At 43.2% G+C, this 15,950-nt stretch overlaps 1 protein-coding gene across 4 annotated transcripts in view; it reads right to left on the bottom strand.

Moving 5' to 3' along the window:
* The window catches only part of htt (huntingtin), a 231,156-nt gene that overhangs the window by 95,360 nt on the left and 119,846 nt on the right, over positions 1 to 15,950 (bottom strand). For all 4 annotated transcript variants that reach the window (XM_078561165.1, XM_078561183.1, XM_078561173.1 and 1 more), the window contains 7 exons: positions 14,812 to 14,963; positions 12,754 to 12,953; positions 11,421 to 11,547; positions 9,326 to 9,453; positions 4,742 to 4,852; positions 3,549 to 3,626; positions 303 to 526 (listed from right to left, as the gene is read on the bottom strand). In XM_078561165.1, the coding sequence (XP_078417291.1) occupies positions 303 to 526; positions 3,549 to 3,626; positions 4,742 to 4,852; positions 9,326 to 9,453; positions 11,421 to 11,547; positions 12,754 to 12,953; positions 14,812 to 14,963 (1,020 nt within the window). The remainder of the gene's footprint in view (positions 1 to 302; positions 527 to 3,548; positions 3,627 to 4,741; positions 4,853 to 9,325; positions 9,454 to 11,420; positions 11,548 to 12,753; positions 12,954 to 14,811; positions 14,964 to 15,950) is intronic.

Raw genomic sequence — 15,950 nt, 5'->3', positions numbered from 1 at the left:
GTAATCTCTTCTTTGCCTCCACCTATCACTGGCCCTCTATCCAGCTCTACCTGTCCCACCCCCCTCAACCAGCTTATATTTCACCTATTTTCTATTTTTCCTTAGTTCTAATGAAGAATCATATGGACTCAAAACGTTAACTGTATTCCTCTCTGCAGATGCTGTCAGACCTGCTGAGTTTTTCCAGCTATTTTTGTTTTTGTTTCAGATTTCCAGCATCTGCAGTATTTTATTTTTATCATAATGTTCTATATAAGTTTAACATAACTTTTCTGAGAAAAATAATCAATATGATGCCTCACCCAGATGTGTCCTGCTCAGGCTCTGCTTGGACCATGTTCCTTAGACTGGCATCAGCTAGTGCCTGGGTGAAGTGGGTATATGGGGCCATGAAGCAGTAGTGATATAGTCCTGGCCTTAGATTGGAGGAACCCAGGCGCTGCACCTTCCCTTGTGATTTGCTGGGGTTAGAGGATGAGCCGTCATACTGCGATGCTAGGTTTGTTCCAAAAAGCGTCTTCAATAGCTGGAGTTCAAAGATTTCACTATTAAACACCATAAAACCATAAAGATGACTAGAGCATTGAGCAAACAGCATAATGAACGAAAAACAAGGGCACAATATTGATCATCTAAGGTTATGCAATCTCTCTCATTTATATTTCTTTCTTTCGTATTTATACAAGGTCTTTTATTTCATTCAAGGCTCATTAGTCAGTAGTGCAGGAACCGTGATGAAGACTTCCGCAGGCTTTAATAAAAATAGAATCATAGAATGGTTACATCAGAGGAGGCCGCCATTTGGCCCACTGTGTCCATGGCAGCTCTCTATAAAAGCAACAAACTAATCCATGTTACAATGTGGCACGTGATATGCGCCAGGGAGACCAAATCCACAAGGGAAACTTGGCCACGACAGCTTTGCAATTTGTATTTATTATGAGAAAGTTTGTGCACTAAATTCAGAAGTAATGAGTCCACTGACACCTTTCCAGATTTAAAAAAATTAAAACATTTATTAACAAAGGATAAGAGTTTCAACACATACATAAGATTACTATTATTTGATATTATAACAAATCTCAAAATTCCTAATTAACTTGACTCCCAACTACACCCCCCCCACTTTAAGGCAACAGTCCAAAATAGATTTCAAATTTAAATAAACAATCCAGCAAGGTTACCACAACACCCACTCGACAGTCCTGACTCTCCAAAGCCTCTCCACCATCTACAAGGCACAAGTCAGGAGCATAATGGAATACTCCACTTGCCTGGATGAGTGTAACTCCAACAACAATCAAGAAGCTTAACACCATCCAGGACAAAGCAGCCCACTTAATTGGTATCCCATTCACAAACAATCACTCCCTCCACCACCGATGCACAGTGGCAGCAGTGTACACCATCTACAAGATGCACTGCAGAAACTCAACAAGCCGACTCAGACAACACCTTCCAGATCCACGAGCATTACTAGCTAGAAGGACAAGGACAGCAGACACATGGAACACCACCGCCTGTAAGCTCCCCTCCAAGCCACTCAACATCCTGACTTGGAAATATACTGCCGTTCCTTCACTGTCACTGGGGCAAAATCCTGGAAGTCCCTCCCAAACAGCACTGGGGGTGTACCTACACCACATGGACTGCAGCGGTTCAAGGCGGCAGCTCACCACCACATTCTCAAGGGCAATTAGGGATGAGCAATAAATTTTAGCCTAACCAGCAACGCCCACACCCCATGAAAGAATAAAAAAATCTGATCACGATTAAACTTAGCTCTTAAGTTAACATTATTACAACCAACATATCATCTAATTTCTTTTTTGCAGCACGCAGGTTTGTTTCAGTGATCGGGCCCTTTAATTTTATTTGCACAGCCACACGTCTGCAGTAAACTAAAGGGGCTGACTTGAGCGCAGGTTGCTGCGCAGCCTGAGGGAATGTTGCTTACAGCACACGTGTTCCATCAAGTCAGTTAAACACTGTTCAACATTTCTGTAACTTAGAATGTTTGTATTTAAAATATCATTTCTGCAATTACTATTTTATCTTTTAGATAAAAATTTGAAGATATTTATTCTCCCACTGAGTATAATGAGAGGAAGTAAAGATGTGCTGTATAGCTCTCCTCCTGCCTCCCATTTCTCTGGTACCACAGAATGGAAAGCCTGTTGCTGAGGAGAGGCTTCAGATACTGGGGCAATTCCATGTGGCAGAAAATGAGAAAAATAAATGGTTTAATGGGGGATTTTTGAAATTATGAAGGGTTTTGATAGGGAGGACAGGAAAAAGTAATTTTCTCCAGCTGGGACATGGGATCAACAATTTAAAATCCTCACTGCAAGGCAGATGTTAGTGAAAATTTCTCTCTTTTTTATTCGTTCATGGGATGTGGGCATCACTGGCTAGGCCAGCATTTATTGCTCATCCCTAATTGCCCTTGAGAAGGCGGTGGTGAGCTGCCTTCTTAAATCACTGCAGTCCATGTGGTGTAGGTACACCCACAGTGCTGTTAGGGAGGGAGTTCGAGGATTTTAACCCAGCGACAGTGAAGGAACGGCGATATATTTCCAAGTCAGGATGGCGAGTGGCTTGGAGGGGAACTTCCAGGTGGTGGTATTGCCGTGTGTCTGCTGCCCTCGTCCTTCAAGATGGTAGTGGTCGTGGGTTTGGAAGGTGCTGTCCTTTGGTGAGTTCCTGCAGTGCATCTTGTAAATGGTACACACTGCTACTACTGTGCTTCGGTGTTGGAGAGAGTGAATGTTTGTGAATGGGGTGCCAATCAAGTGGGCTGCTTTGTCCTGGATGGTGTCAAGCTTCTTGAGTGTTGTGATAGCTGCACTCATCCAGGTAAGTGGAGAGTATTCCATCACACTCCTGACTTGTGCCTTGTAGATGGTGGACAGGCTTCGGGGAGTCAGGTGATGAGTTATTTGCCTCAGGACTCCTAGTCTCTGACCTGGTCTTGCAGCCACAGTATTTATATGGCTAGTCCGGTTCTGATTTCTGGTTAACGGTAACCTCAAGGATGTTGATAGTGGGCGATTCAGTGATGGTAATGCCATTCAATGTCATGGGGTGATGGTTAGATTCTCTCTTGTTAGAGATGTTCGTTACCTGCCACTTGTGTGGTATGAATGTTACTTGTCACTTGTCAGCCCAAGCCTGGATATTGTCCAGGTCTTGCTGCATTTGGACATGGACTGCTTCAGTATCTGAGGAGTCACAAATGGTGCTGAACTCTATGTAGATAATTGTTGGTGTGTGGGATGTTTGTCACAGGAGTGGTTGAGGCAGAGAACACTGCATCTTTTAAGGGAACATAAATATTTGATACGCAGGGATATTCAGGGAAAAATGACTAGGCAGAATAGTTCTTAGTTGTGCCATCCCACCTCCTGAAGACTGCAGCACTGATATTCGAGGGGAGAAAAAAAATAAACAAACCAGAAAACAGCCAACAAAAGTACAGTATTTGGTGTCACCTGCAACATGTTTGTGCAATTCAAACAACAGGGGCAGGCATTTAGAAAACAGCTTACCTGCTGCACACAGACAGTGGCTGCCATGGGTTCCCTGCAGAAACAGGACTTCAGATAGCCCAGGATCTCTTCCACACACTGCAAAAGGATTTTGCAGATCAACTTTCGGTACTAGATCCGTTTCAGTTAACACAGATTGTATGAATGTTAAATATACATATTCTAAAACCTGCGCTTAGTGCAAGTGCTAGCATTTCTGAAGCGCTCCATCCAATTTATGAACCAGTAAACATGTATAGATCGAAGTACAGGCAGCATTTAATTATATAGAAGGTGCAGCAAACAAACAGGCCATTCAGCCCAACTGGTCTATACCACCTCTCACCCACCTTCATCTCACGCTATCACCATATGTTGGAGGTGAGATGGGGGAGATGGTGGTGCAGTGGTAATGTCACTGGACTAGTAATCCAGAGATCCAGGTTAATTCTTTGGGGACATGTGCTCAAATCCCACCAAAGCAGCTGATGGAATTTGGATTCAGTTAATAAATCTGGAATTGAAAGCTAGTCTCACTAATGGAACCTATGAAACTATCATTGATTGCCATAAAAACTCATCTGGTTCACTGATGTCCTTTAGGGAAGGAAATCTGCCAGCCTTGCCTGGCATGTGACTCGAAACCCACTGCAACGTGGTTCACTCTTAACTGCCCTCTGGAATGGCTTAGCAAGCCACTCAGTTCAAAGACAGTTAGGCATGGGCAACAAATGCTGGCTTTGCCAGCGACGCCCACATCCCTTTAATTACATCAATGCTATTAACTTCAACTACTCCATGTGGTAGCAAGCTCCACATTCTCACCACTCTCTGAGTAAAGAAGTTTCCCTTGAATTCCTTCTTGGATTTATGCATGTCTACTCTATACTTAAAGGCCCCAGTTTTGGTCTCCACACAAGTGGAAACATTTTTCCGGAGTCAGCCAATCAAACCCAATCATAATTTTAAAGACCCCTATCTGGTCACTCCTCAGCCTTCTCTTTTCTAAAAGGGAAACAGAGCTCCAGCTTGTTCAATTTTTCCTGATAGGTAAAAGCTCTTAGTTCTAGTACCATCCTTGTAAATCCTTTTTGCAGCCTCTCCAGTGTCTCTATATCCTTTCCGTAATTTGGAGATGAGACTGTAACTCCTAATAGTCTAACCAAGGTTCAATACAAGTTTAACATAACTTCTCCAGAGAAAACCAAATTTACCTTCCCAATGTCAGGAAGTGTTGCAATCTCAAGAAGCTGAGAGAGGACATCCAAAGCTCCTCGCAAGAAGCTGCCGAACTTCTCATTATTGTTCTGAAGGTCCAGAGTGACCTGGAACAGGAGAAAAAACATTTTAGTCGATGTAGAAGAGCAGCTCAGGATTAAGGGGTTTTGATAGAGAAGATAAGGTAAAAACGTTTCCACCTGTGGGTCAGTATCCAGGTGACATGATTAGAGAATGGAACTCTTCCTATTTCAGGCACAGTGCCAACGTCAAATGCACCAGGTCCAAAAGAGAGCAGGGTGATGCAGAGTAAAGCTCTTTCGGCTCAACTCCAAAAATTAAACAACCTTGGAAGAGGCAACCTCACTCCACCAGTGTGACTTTTATTTCCCATTTCCTGCAGTAGCCATCACCTGTGGCCTCACGAGTGAGACTGACAATTCGTGTTCAATCGGGAACAATTTTGTGTTGCCTGCATGTCAGACCCAACTGGGAACTGCAAGTCAAGACTGCCCAAGCTGGTTTCACATACTTCCCTTACAGCCGGTGGACAGAGGGGGCTTTCATCCCATCGGCATGTGCTGGATTCGAATCTAGTTCCCAGGGCTGAATGGCTAGAGTGCAACCCTCAGCATTATCCTATTCCTCACTATCTTTTAAAGCTGAATTGTGGACTTGCATTGCAAGGCTCAATTTTTTTTTCAGATGACAGAAATATAACATAATGCCCAAGGACTAAGACTGGAATTTGCACATAAAGCTCCCATTATATATTAAAAACAAAAAAAATTCCTGGCAAGTTTGCTTACTCTTTCAAACTGGAGTCCCTGGACAATAAAGCATTCACAGTGGATCCCACAGGATCCAGAATTCAGCTTTCTAATCTTTTTCCATTTTCCTTCGCTTGCTTCAATGTTATTTCTGTTGTTAGACACTGTTCAATATTAGTCCTGTTTTCTTTTGGGAGGCTAGCACCACCTTTGTGAGTGTTAAGACAGGGGATCTCCAGAAGTGTGCCAGTGTCTGTAGGGCACTCTCAGGGATGTGACTGGAGGCGCATTCTCGGAGACTGTCGGTAAATACAGGGGCACCCTGGATTTCTCCCAGAATGCCTCGGGAGTGTGCCAATATTTACAAGGAGTCCTTTGCACAGAAAAGTCCAAAAGCACAGTAGGCAGAAACACAGTAAAGAATGTTAGTACATTAGAGTGAAAACTGGTGACTTGAGGAATACACACAGCAGAACGGTGCACGTAAAAAGGGTTTAGAATCACAGAAACTCTCAGCACAGGAGGCGGCCATTTGACCCATCATGCTTCTGCTGGCTCTCTGAAAAGGACTGTCATGCCACAGAACCATAGAAAAGTTACGGTGCAGAAAGAGGCCATTCAGCCCATCGTGTTTGTGCCGGCCACAAAGAGAGAAAAAACCTAGCTGCTGAATTTTAATCCCACTTTCCAGCACTTGGTCCGAAGCCTTGCAGGTTACAACAGTTCAGGTGTAGATCCAGGTGCCTCTTAAAAGTGTTGAGCATTTCAGCCTCAACCACCAATTTAGGCAGTGAATTCCAGGTGCCCACCCCTACTCTGGTGAAAATGATTTTCCTCATGTCCCCTCTAATCCTTCTACCAATCACCTTAAAGTTATGCCCCCTGGTAATTTACCCCTCAGCTAGGGGAAACAGGTCTTTCCTGTCTACCCTATCTAGGCCCCTCATAATTTTGTACACCTCAATTAGGTCACCCCTCAGCCTCCTCTGTTCTAAGGAAAACAACCCTAGCCTATCCAATCTTTCTTCATAGCTGCAACTTTCAAGCCCTTGAAACATTCTTCTAAAGCTAATCTGTACTCTCTCCAGAGCAATTATGTCCATCCTGTAATGTGGTGACCTGTAATGTACACAGAATTCCAGCTGTGGCCTAACCAGCATTTTATACTGTTCCATCATTACATCCCTGCTTTTGTATTCAATACCTCGTCCAGTAAAGGAAAGCATTCCATATGCTTCATTTACTACCTTATCCACCTGCCACTTTCAGGAGCCTGTGGACATACACTCCAAGGTCTCTCACTTCCTCAACCCCTTTCAATATCCTCCCATTTATTGCGTATTCCCTCGATTTGTTTGCCCTCTCCAAATGCATTACCTCACACTTCTCTGAATTAAACTCCATTTGCCACTTTTCCACCCACCAACCAGACCATTGATGTCATTCTGGAGTCGACAACTATCCTCTTCACTATCAACCACGCGGTCAATTTTTGTGTCATTTGCAAATTTCCCAATCATGCCTCCCACATTTACATCCAAATCATTAATATATATGACAAACAGCAAGGTCCCCAACACTAAGCCCTGTGGAACGCCACTGGAAACCACTTTCCACTCACAAAGAGATCCGTTGATCATTACCCTTAGTTCCCTATCGCTGAGCTCATTTTGGATCCAACTCACCACCTTCTCCTGCATCTTATGGAATCTCACTTTTCTGACCAGTCTGCCATGTGGGACTTTGTCAAATGCCTTACTGAAATTCATGTGGACAACATCCACCGCACTATCCTCATCAAACCTCCCTGTTACTTCCTCAAAAAATTTGATTAAGTTAGTAAGACGCGATCTTCCCCTAACAAAAGCATACTATCACTGATCAATCAGTGTATTTCTAATTGACAGTTTATCTTGTGTCTCAGAATTGATTCTAATAATTTGCCCACCGCCGAAGTTCAGACCGACTGGCCTATAATTTTCTTACCTATCTCCCACACCCTTTTTAAATATTGCTGTAATGTTCGCAGACATCCAATCCTCTGGTAGCTTGCCTGTGTCTAGTGAGGATCGGAAAATGATTCTCAGAGCATTCGCTATTTTCTCCCTGGCTTCCGATAACAGCCTGGGGTACAATCCATCCCGGCCCTAGTAACTTATCCACCTCCAAGGATGCTCGATTCTACAGTGATTCCTCTCTCATTATGCTTATTGTATCTAATATTTCACACTCCTCCTCTTTGACTAGAATGTCTGCATCATCCCACTCCTTAGTGAAGACAGAGACAAAGTACTCATTGAGAACCCTGCCCACATCTTCTGCATCAACACACAAGTTACCATGTACATCTCTGATAGGCCCTACCCTTTCCTTAGTCTTGCTGTTAATAAACATCTTTGGGTTTTCTTTGATTTTACCTGCGAATATTTTTTCATATCCTCGCTTTGCTTTCCTAATTTCCCTTTTTACTGCACCCCCTGTACTTTCTATACTCCTCCAGGCTTTCTACAGTATTAAGCTTTTTGTGACTGTCATAAGCTCTCTTTTTCTGTGTGATGCTAGATAACCAGGGGGCTCTAGATTTGACAGTACCACCGCTTTTCTTTGTGTAGACACTGTGTTCGTAGAATCTCGCTTTTGAATACCTCCCATCGACTTGACGCTGTTCTCCCTTCTAATAGCTGCATCCAGTCCACTTTCGCCAGTTCACCTCTCAGCTTTGTAAAATTTGCCTTCGTCCAATTAAAAACTTTTACTCCTGTTCTATCTTTGTCCTTTTCCATAATGATGCTAAATCTAACTGTATTATGGTCACTATCTCCAAAATGGTCCCCACTGCTACTTGCCCAGCTTCATTTCCTAAGGCTAAATCTAGAATTGTGCCCCGTCTCATTGGGCTTGTTACATGCTGGATGAAAAAGTTCTCTTGGATGCGGTTCAAGAATTTCGTACCCTCTGTGCCCTTCAGAGTGTTCGTATCCCAAATGATACTAGGGCAGCTGAAGTCTCCAACTAATACTGCCTTGGTTTTTTTGCACTCAGAAATTTGCCTACATATTTGCTCTTCTAACTCCCCTCTACTATTTGGGGGTCTAGCCCAACAAGCACCCGCTCTTTATTTGTAACCCTGTAAGTTCTTTATCCCAAACACCTGTCTAACACCCTTCTTAGAATTTTGTATGGAATCAGCTTGCACCATTTGGAGCACTGCAAATCCCAATGACTTCCAGAGCAAAAAAAATTCTTATCTCCCATCCAGATCTTTCGCCAACGCTCTTAAACCTATGGTCTCTAATTATTCAGCCACCTGCCAGAGGGCTATGGGGAAAAGGCAGGGGAATGAGACTAGGTGAGCTGCTCTCGCAGAGAGCAGATTGGACACAAGGAGCCAAAGTGGCCTCCTTCTGTGCTTTACCCATTCTTTATATTCTATAGGTCACCTCTTAGCCTTAGCTGGTCCAGGAAGAACAGTTCTACCTTTTCCAACCTCTCCTCATAACTGAAGTCCCTCATCCCTGGTAAATCTTCTCTATACCCTATTTAAGGTGTAGTGCCCAGAATTTTCCACAATACTCCAGCTGAGTGTTGCCTGAAAAGTTAGACTGTCCCCTCCATTTTTTGTCTTTGACATCTAAAATCCAACATAAAAATGAATATACAAACCATACCCACGAACAGACATACAAACCAATCGCACCTTCTCTCTCTGACACTGTACATCTGACATTGGGGGTGGGGGTGGGGTGGGGGGTGAAGGGGGAAACCAGGAAATCACAAAACAAGGACAAAACATCCCCTTTGCGCTGGTACCTTGTAGTTTGCATACGTTGCCTTCAGAACATCATGCAGCTTCAGATAAGGAGGCAGGTGGTAAAAGCTGCCGAGCGAGGTGGACTTGCTTGTTGGCGCAGCTCCTACAGCATCTGGGGGCCTGGCAGCTGCAAACGTAATAAATAAAACACCGGAAAACATCAAGTAGAGTACACATTTTAAAAGGTATGCCTACTAGTTGTAGTAGCCGCAGGGTCAGCAACCAGAGGACACAGGTTTAAGATGAACCAGAGGTGACGAGAAAGCCTCTTGTTTTAAACACAGCCAAGTTATTGTGATCTGGAATACACAGCCTGAAAATAAGGTTGGATCAGATTCGATAATAACTTACAGAAGAGAATTGGGTATGTAGCTGAAGTTGAAATAGCACTGTTACATAGGCATGCAGTGCCTAAGTTTAGAGTATCAGCTGGGAGGAAAAGGCTGCAGAGACACGGGCCACTTAGCCCAACTGATCAATGCTAACGTTTCATATTTCACACAAGCTTCCTCTCACTCCAGCTACCTCTTCCAGACAGACCTCCATGTATCCTTCTTCCTTGTATGTGCATCAAACCTGTCCGTAAATGTGCCAAGTGCTCACTGCATCAACTATTCCATGTGGCAGAAAGTTCCACATTCTCATCACTCTCTTCAAAAAAAATTCCTGCTCGTTGCTTTATTTGATATGTTAGTGGCTACTGTACTTATGTCTCCCTGCCCTGCAGTCACCCACAAGCAGAAACAGTTTTGCTTCACACAGAGTTCACAATTTTCAAAATCTCCATTAGATCTTAAGTCTCTTTTCCAGGGATTTAAAAAGCCCCAGTCTGCATAATCAAAATAAAGCTTTCAATTCCAAATAACCTGAGTAACCCATCCAATTCTTTCCTTCCTCTGACCAGTGGTTGGTGTCTTCCTGCAGCACCGATCACTCTTGTGACCTTGTGCATTCCTGTTCAATGCAGTCTCCATCTAAAGCTGCTGCATATACATTTCCTTATTAAATGGGTAAGTATGCCCAATGCTCCAAACCTCATGATTTCACTATCAAGCTGTTGATCTTGGGCTATTGATGTAAGGTGCACAATTCTCCACTTGACTGGATGAGTGCAGCTCCAACAATGCTCAAGAAGCTCGACACCATCCAGGACAAAGCAGCCCACTTGAGTGGCACCACATTCATAAATATTCACTCCTTTTTCAACTGGCGAACAATGGCAGCAGTGTGTACCATCTACACAGATGCACTGCAGGAACTCACCAAGCCTCTTTAGACAGCACCTTCCAAAACCACAACCTCTACCATCTAGAAGGTCAAGGGCAGCAGACACATGGGAACACCACCACCTGGAAGTTTCCCTCCAAGCCACTCACCATCCTGACTTGGAAATATATCGCCATTCCTTCAGTGTCGCTGGGACAAAATCCTGGATCTCCCTTCCTAACAGCATTGATGGTGTAACAACACTACATGGGCTGCAGCGGTTCAAGAAGGCAGCTCACCACCACCTTCTCAGGGGCATGGCCCTAGCCTAGCCAACAGCACCCACACCCTGTAAATGAATAAAAACAAAAAATTCACTAAGATTCTCCCTTCCTCCTCCATGAACTCCTCACACTAAATAGTACAAAACAAATAACTCTTACAAAACATTGCAAATGTATAGCATTGCTGATTCCTCTCCTTAAAGAAATCTAGAAGCAAGATTTCAACTTTTTATCAAGTTTATTTTTACTATCTGAGGAAGAACAGGGGAGTTCTCCCCAGTGTTCTTGGATAATATTTATTCCACCCTCCTCCCGCCCCCGGCCCCCACACCAACACATAAAACAGATTATCCGGTCATTATCAGATTGCTGTTTGTGGGGCTTTACTGTGTATAGATTGGCTGCTGCATTCCCCTACCTTACAATAGTGCATACACTTCAAAAACAAAAAGCGCTTCATTGGCTGCAAAGTGCTTTGGGACGTCCTGAGATTGTGAAATGTGCTATATAAAATGCAAGTTCTTCCTTTCTTTCACTTTCAAAGTAACAGCCACTGCCCAGCCCAGGTGACCTGAAGCAGCTTGGGACATTCATCTTTCCTCACCTGGACTGGATTCGGTATTCTTCTTTGGGCTCATTGGTGCAGCCGCCTGCTCTGCTGACTCCCTCTCCTTTCCCTTACGCCTGATTGGGCTGAGGGACGGCGTATTCGCAAGTGAAGGTAGAGTTGCCTGAGAAATAAAACACATGACACAATGTCCTGCTGTGACATGAATCGCACTTTGTCAAATTAACAGTGCACTTTTTCCACCAGTTTGACCACCACAATTACTAAACCTAGGTTCTATTACACAAATTTTGTCTTGCCTCAATTTCAAAAGGCAACAAACTAATATTTTTAGTATCCTGTAACCTTGATGTTCACATTATCTATCCAGCTATGCACTCATTTCACAGTCAACTTAATTGCAAAATCATGCTCTCAAGCTTCTGATAATCCAGGTGTTTATGATCTGGTATGTGCTGTTCCAAGTACAGTGGAAGCAGGTTTAAATTAACTTTGATTAATTAAATTTATGGAGAACAAGCAGGGTGGGTAGGGGGCGTGGGGAAGAATTGGATTAATTGGATAGCTCTCACAAAGTGCCAGTGTCGACACAGCAAGCCCAATAGCCTCCTCCTGTGCTGTTAGGGTCGATGATTCGACAAAGGTCTATTTGGAAAGAGCTGAGCCATACAGAGCAGGGGGGGAGAAGGGGAGAGAGGTTTCAGGTTCAAACCCCTTCCTGTATGGAGTTCGACAATCTGGGTTAGAGATTCAGCATAAGCAGTACAAGTGGTTTCAGCCCCTCTATCAGGGAAGTAGGGGAAGTAAGTGAGGTCTCCTGTTCCTGATTGCTGCCCAGAAACACTTGCATGAAGCAATCAGGTTCACAGACATCGGTGAGGACCGAATACGGTAAACGGGCCCTCAACAGTCATCACTCAGGCTCACTGCTTGACTGGATGACGTAGCAGAGGGAGGAGAAGCCTGTGGAAGCATAAACCAAGCAAGGAGGCAGTGCCTTCCGAAGGAAGCAGAAACAGATCAGGTGAATGGAAAGAGATGACGAAGAAACTGCATAAGACCATGTGAAACAGGAGAAGTAAGCCATATGGCCCCTCAAGCCTTCTCTGCCATTCAATAAGGTCATAGCTGATCAACCTCAACTCCACTTTCCCATCTGATCCCCAAATCCTTTGATTTTAGTATCATATACACTGTACTATATATCTATATATGTAGAATATATACATACTAGATATGCTTGAATTTATACTACACCTATTGCATGCTCGCTCTGTGGAATAATATGTTGGGCTCCAAATGAACTGCCCTAATTCTGGCCATTTTCAGCTGTTAATCCTGGTATGATTTAATATAAAATTCCACATACCTTCAGTGCAGGACCAGGTGCAACATCATCAATCACATGTGCACAGATATTGATGATCTTCATCAGATGGGAGAATAGCTGTTCCACCATCCCTACCAAGGTCCTGTCAGCCAACGCAGGCCATGGTTCTTCAAGTTTAGTGGTTGTACCAGCATCATCTTCATTGGCCCAGGGATTCTTCAGGGATTTGGGTGCAATGGCTACCGACAAAACAAAAAAATTATGCGAAGGTTAAGTTGGCCCCTCCAATTATTGGTGAAGTAAGTTTGTGGTCAGTTTAGCTCATCAGGAGTGAAAGAAGCAAAAGTTCACTTTCTATCCAAGATTGAAAGAAATTAAGTCCCTCAACTTAATCTCTGGTCGTACACCTATTACCAGCAAGTTGTTCCCAAGATTTCCTTCAATGTTGCACAAAGTTGGCCACTACAAGAGGCACCACAGATGCACAACCACACTAATATTACATATGGATTATTATGTAGAAATATCTTATATATGCTTATATTTGTACTACACTTTATTATATAGAAATACCTTAAGCAGTTCAAAAAATTACTTTTGAAGTGAAGTGGCTTGTAGGAGCAAATACTACACAGCCAGTGGATACCAACCACTACAGGGAGCTGAATGATCAGTTCATCTTTCCTTCCCCCCTACAATGGTGTTGGTCGAGGGAGTGCTGTCTGGGGCACTGAGAATTCCTTTCTCTTCAAAATGCACCTGGCTTAAGGAAGGTGAAGCAGGAAACAAATCTGCTCCATCTCTGCTTCTGACTGCTATCCAGCAACCCTGCTTCAAGCGCACATGGGATCTTTCAAGTCAATAAAACCAGATAGGGGATATCTGAAATTAATGACTTAATTAAAGGTAGTGCCTCCGGCATATTGAGTGTTTAACTACAATGGAGTGCCAACCAAGATTACACACGCATGATCTAGTGAAGCTCCAAAATTGTGACCCAGGTCGAGCCAAAAGCGTGACCAAATGAGCCAAGCTCACTTCATTTCCTACATCAGTACTGGGAATGTTATTGGCGATAATCAACAAATGAATACAGTTCTAGAAACTTTACTGAAATATTGTGCCAAGCAAACAGTAATGGTTTACGAACTTTTCCAGCCTCTGGGGTGGATTTTCCACCCTGCCCATCAGTGCAGCCACCTGGCATTAGGCCCACTACTTCATTCTGTCCTTACGTGGGCTGTGCTGGTAAGCGAGGATCGGGGGACCCATTGCCAGAATAAGAGTCACAAAAGAAGATTTTGCAGCAACGGAAAATGGAAAACGAGAGACACTGCACAAGTACAGATGCTTTGAAGATAGACTTGCAAGATCAGAGGTATTTCCCATGCATTGTTACTAAATCCACAATATAGAAAAATTATCATTGATAAAGGAAGCAAAACCCTCCAACTGGAAAGAAGGAAGACATCTAATGGAAGTCAGAATTCCCTTTATAGTGCTCTTGGTAAATGGGGACTTGAAGTGTGTAAATTTTAGGTTGCTCTACATGGCACAACTGAGATCAAACTGTGTTCCTGTTATGCTAAACAGAAGGGGTTCTTTCCAGTACTCCTTAAAAAGGTGGAAGAGCATAGCTCTCCTTTGTAAGGCTTGGAGTTACTGAGCTGTAAAGAGGAGGAAGGGCTCAGGCCTGATCTTAAATCTATACCAAGTTCGCCAATCTCAACTGGGCTGTGGTCACAAGCATTCTAATTGGCTAAGTGTCCCTGGGTCGCGGGTTGGTTTGCTTCTGTGCTCAATGGGTTAAAAATTGAGGAGTGGCTAACAGAGAACTGGAAAACTCACCTAACTGTATAGCTCATTACTGGGAGCAGTGATGTACTACGATGCAACTGGAGCTCGTGGAAACACGCTCCCCGCAATGCAGCTCCACAACTTCAAGAGTTTGTATGTTCATAGAAAAAGGGGGAGGTTAATCAAGAAAATAAAAATTATTCAAAACTACTTCTTATAGAGAAGAGACAATCTGCACTAGGTGTGCTGGTAAGCAACTAGGAATTTTAAATGTGCATTGAATAAAAAAACTCTACTTACCCGCCAGCAGGTTTCCTGACAGTATTAAGGCATCCTGATGGGAAGAAAGGTCCAATGGAAACCAGGCTGAGGAAAGCAGAGACAGTATCATATTGACCATCCCCACAGTACAGCTTTTACAGGGATCATCCGTCGGACTGTTCTGCGATAAACTAGAAGCGGAAGAACAAGTGGTTGTTAACCTGATGAACAGCTGAACACATTTTTCAAAAGAAGTGGCGCTCACTAAGTTTACGAAAAACTGGAATTACTAATTGAAATCAATTAGATTTGTGCACTACAGTTTCCACCTCTTGTTTTGGATGCGTTCACATGAATGAGACTTGTCAGCTGTACATGATGGTTGGTGCTACTTGGGAGCGCTATATCAGTACTGCACTATATATCAAGAATGTTTGCAGTCAGTACAAACTGTAACCCTCTAACACTTAAAAGAGATTAGAAAGACTTAAGTACACTAGTTGAAGATTTCATGAGGTTTTATTTATTTACTTATACTTGTTCTTGCATTCAGTGCGCCTTCGCAAAAGGTGAACTCGTGTGTAAATACATTTGTCCCTGCCTGAAATGAATGGAGCACATAAAACGCAATAACCGGCAAAACTCTGAAATTGATCCTAATGCAAATGGCTAATGGTTATCACATTTTGACCAACGTAGTGCAACTGGAGCTCGTGGAAACACACTCCCAGCGATGCAACCCCACAACTTCAAGAGTTTGCGTGTTTGTAGAAAAAGGGGGAGGTTAATTGAGAAAATAAAAATTATACAAAACTATGTCTTATAGAGAAGAGGCAATCTGCACGAGGTATGCTGGTAATCAACTAGGAATGTTAATTTAAACTTGGATGTCTTAAGTGGTCGGGACAGTACTAGCAAAACTAGGAGGGAAAATATGAGTGACAAGTGAACCTTGAAAAGTATCATGTCTACATATGTGCTCCCTGAAGATTGTATACACTTGTGAATAGGACAACCTGAATTGAACACCAGATCTCAAGAATTACATGAGTCTCATAACAAAGGATAATTTGGAACTTGTACCAGCGAGAGCATATGAAAGGGATTTTGTTTTTTTTTAAAACAGTATTATCCCAAAGCCCTTGAATGGCTGGTTCAACTGTGGCACAAAAGGGTTG

The sequence above is a fragment of the Cetorhinus maximus genome, chromosome 2 (assembly GCF_964194155.1).
Source record: "Cetorhinus maximus chromosome 2, sCetMax3.hap1.1, whole genome shotgun sequence".
Taxonomy (NCBI): domain Eukaryota; kingdom Metazoa; phylum Chordata; class Chondrichthyes; order Lamniformes; family Cetorhinidae; genus Cetorhinus; species Cetorhinus maximus.
The sequence above is the reverse complement of the archived record's forward strand: the minus strand, read 5'-3'. Positions and strand labels throughout refer to the sequence as shown.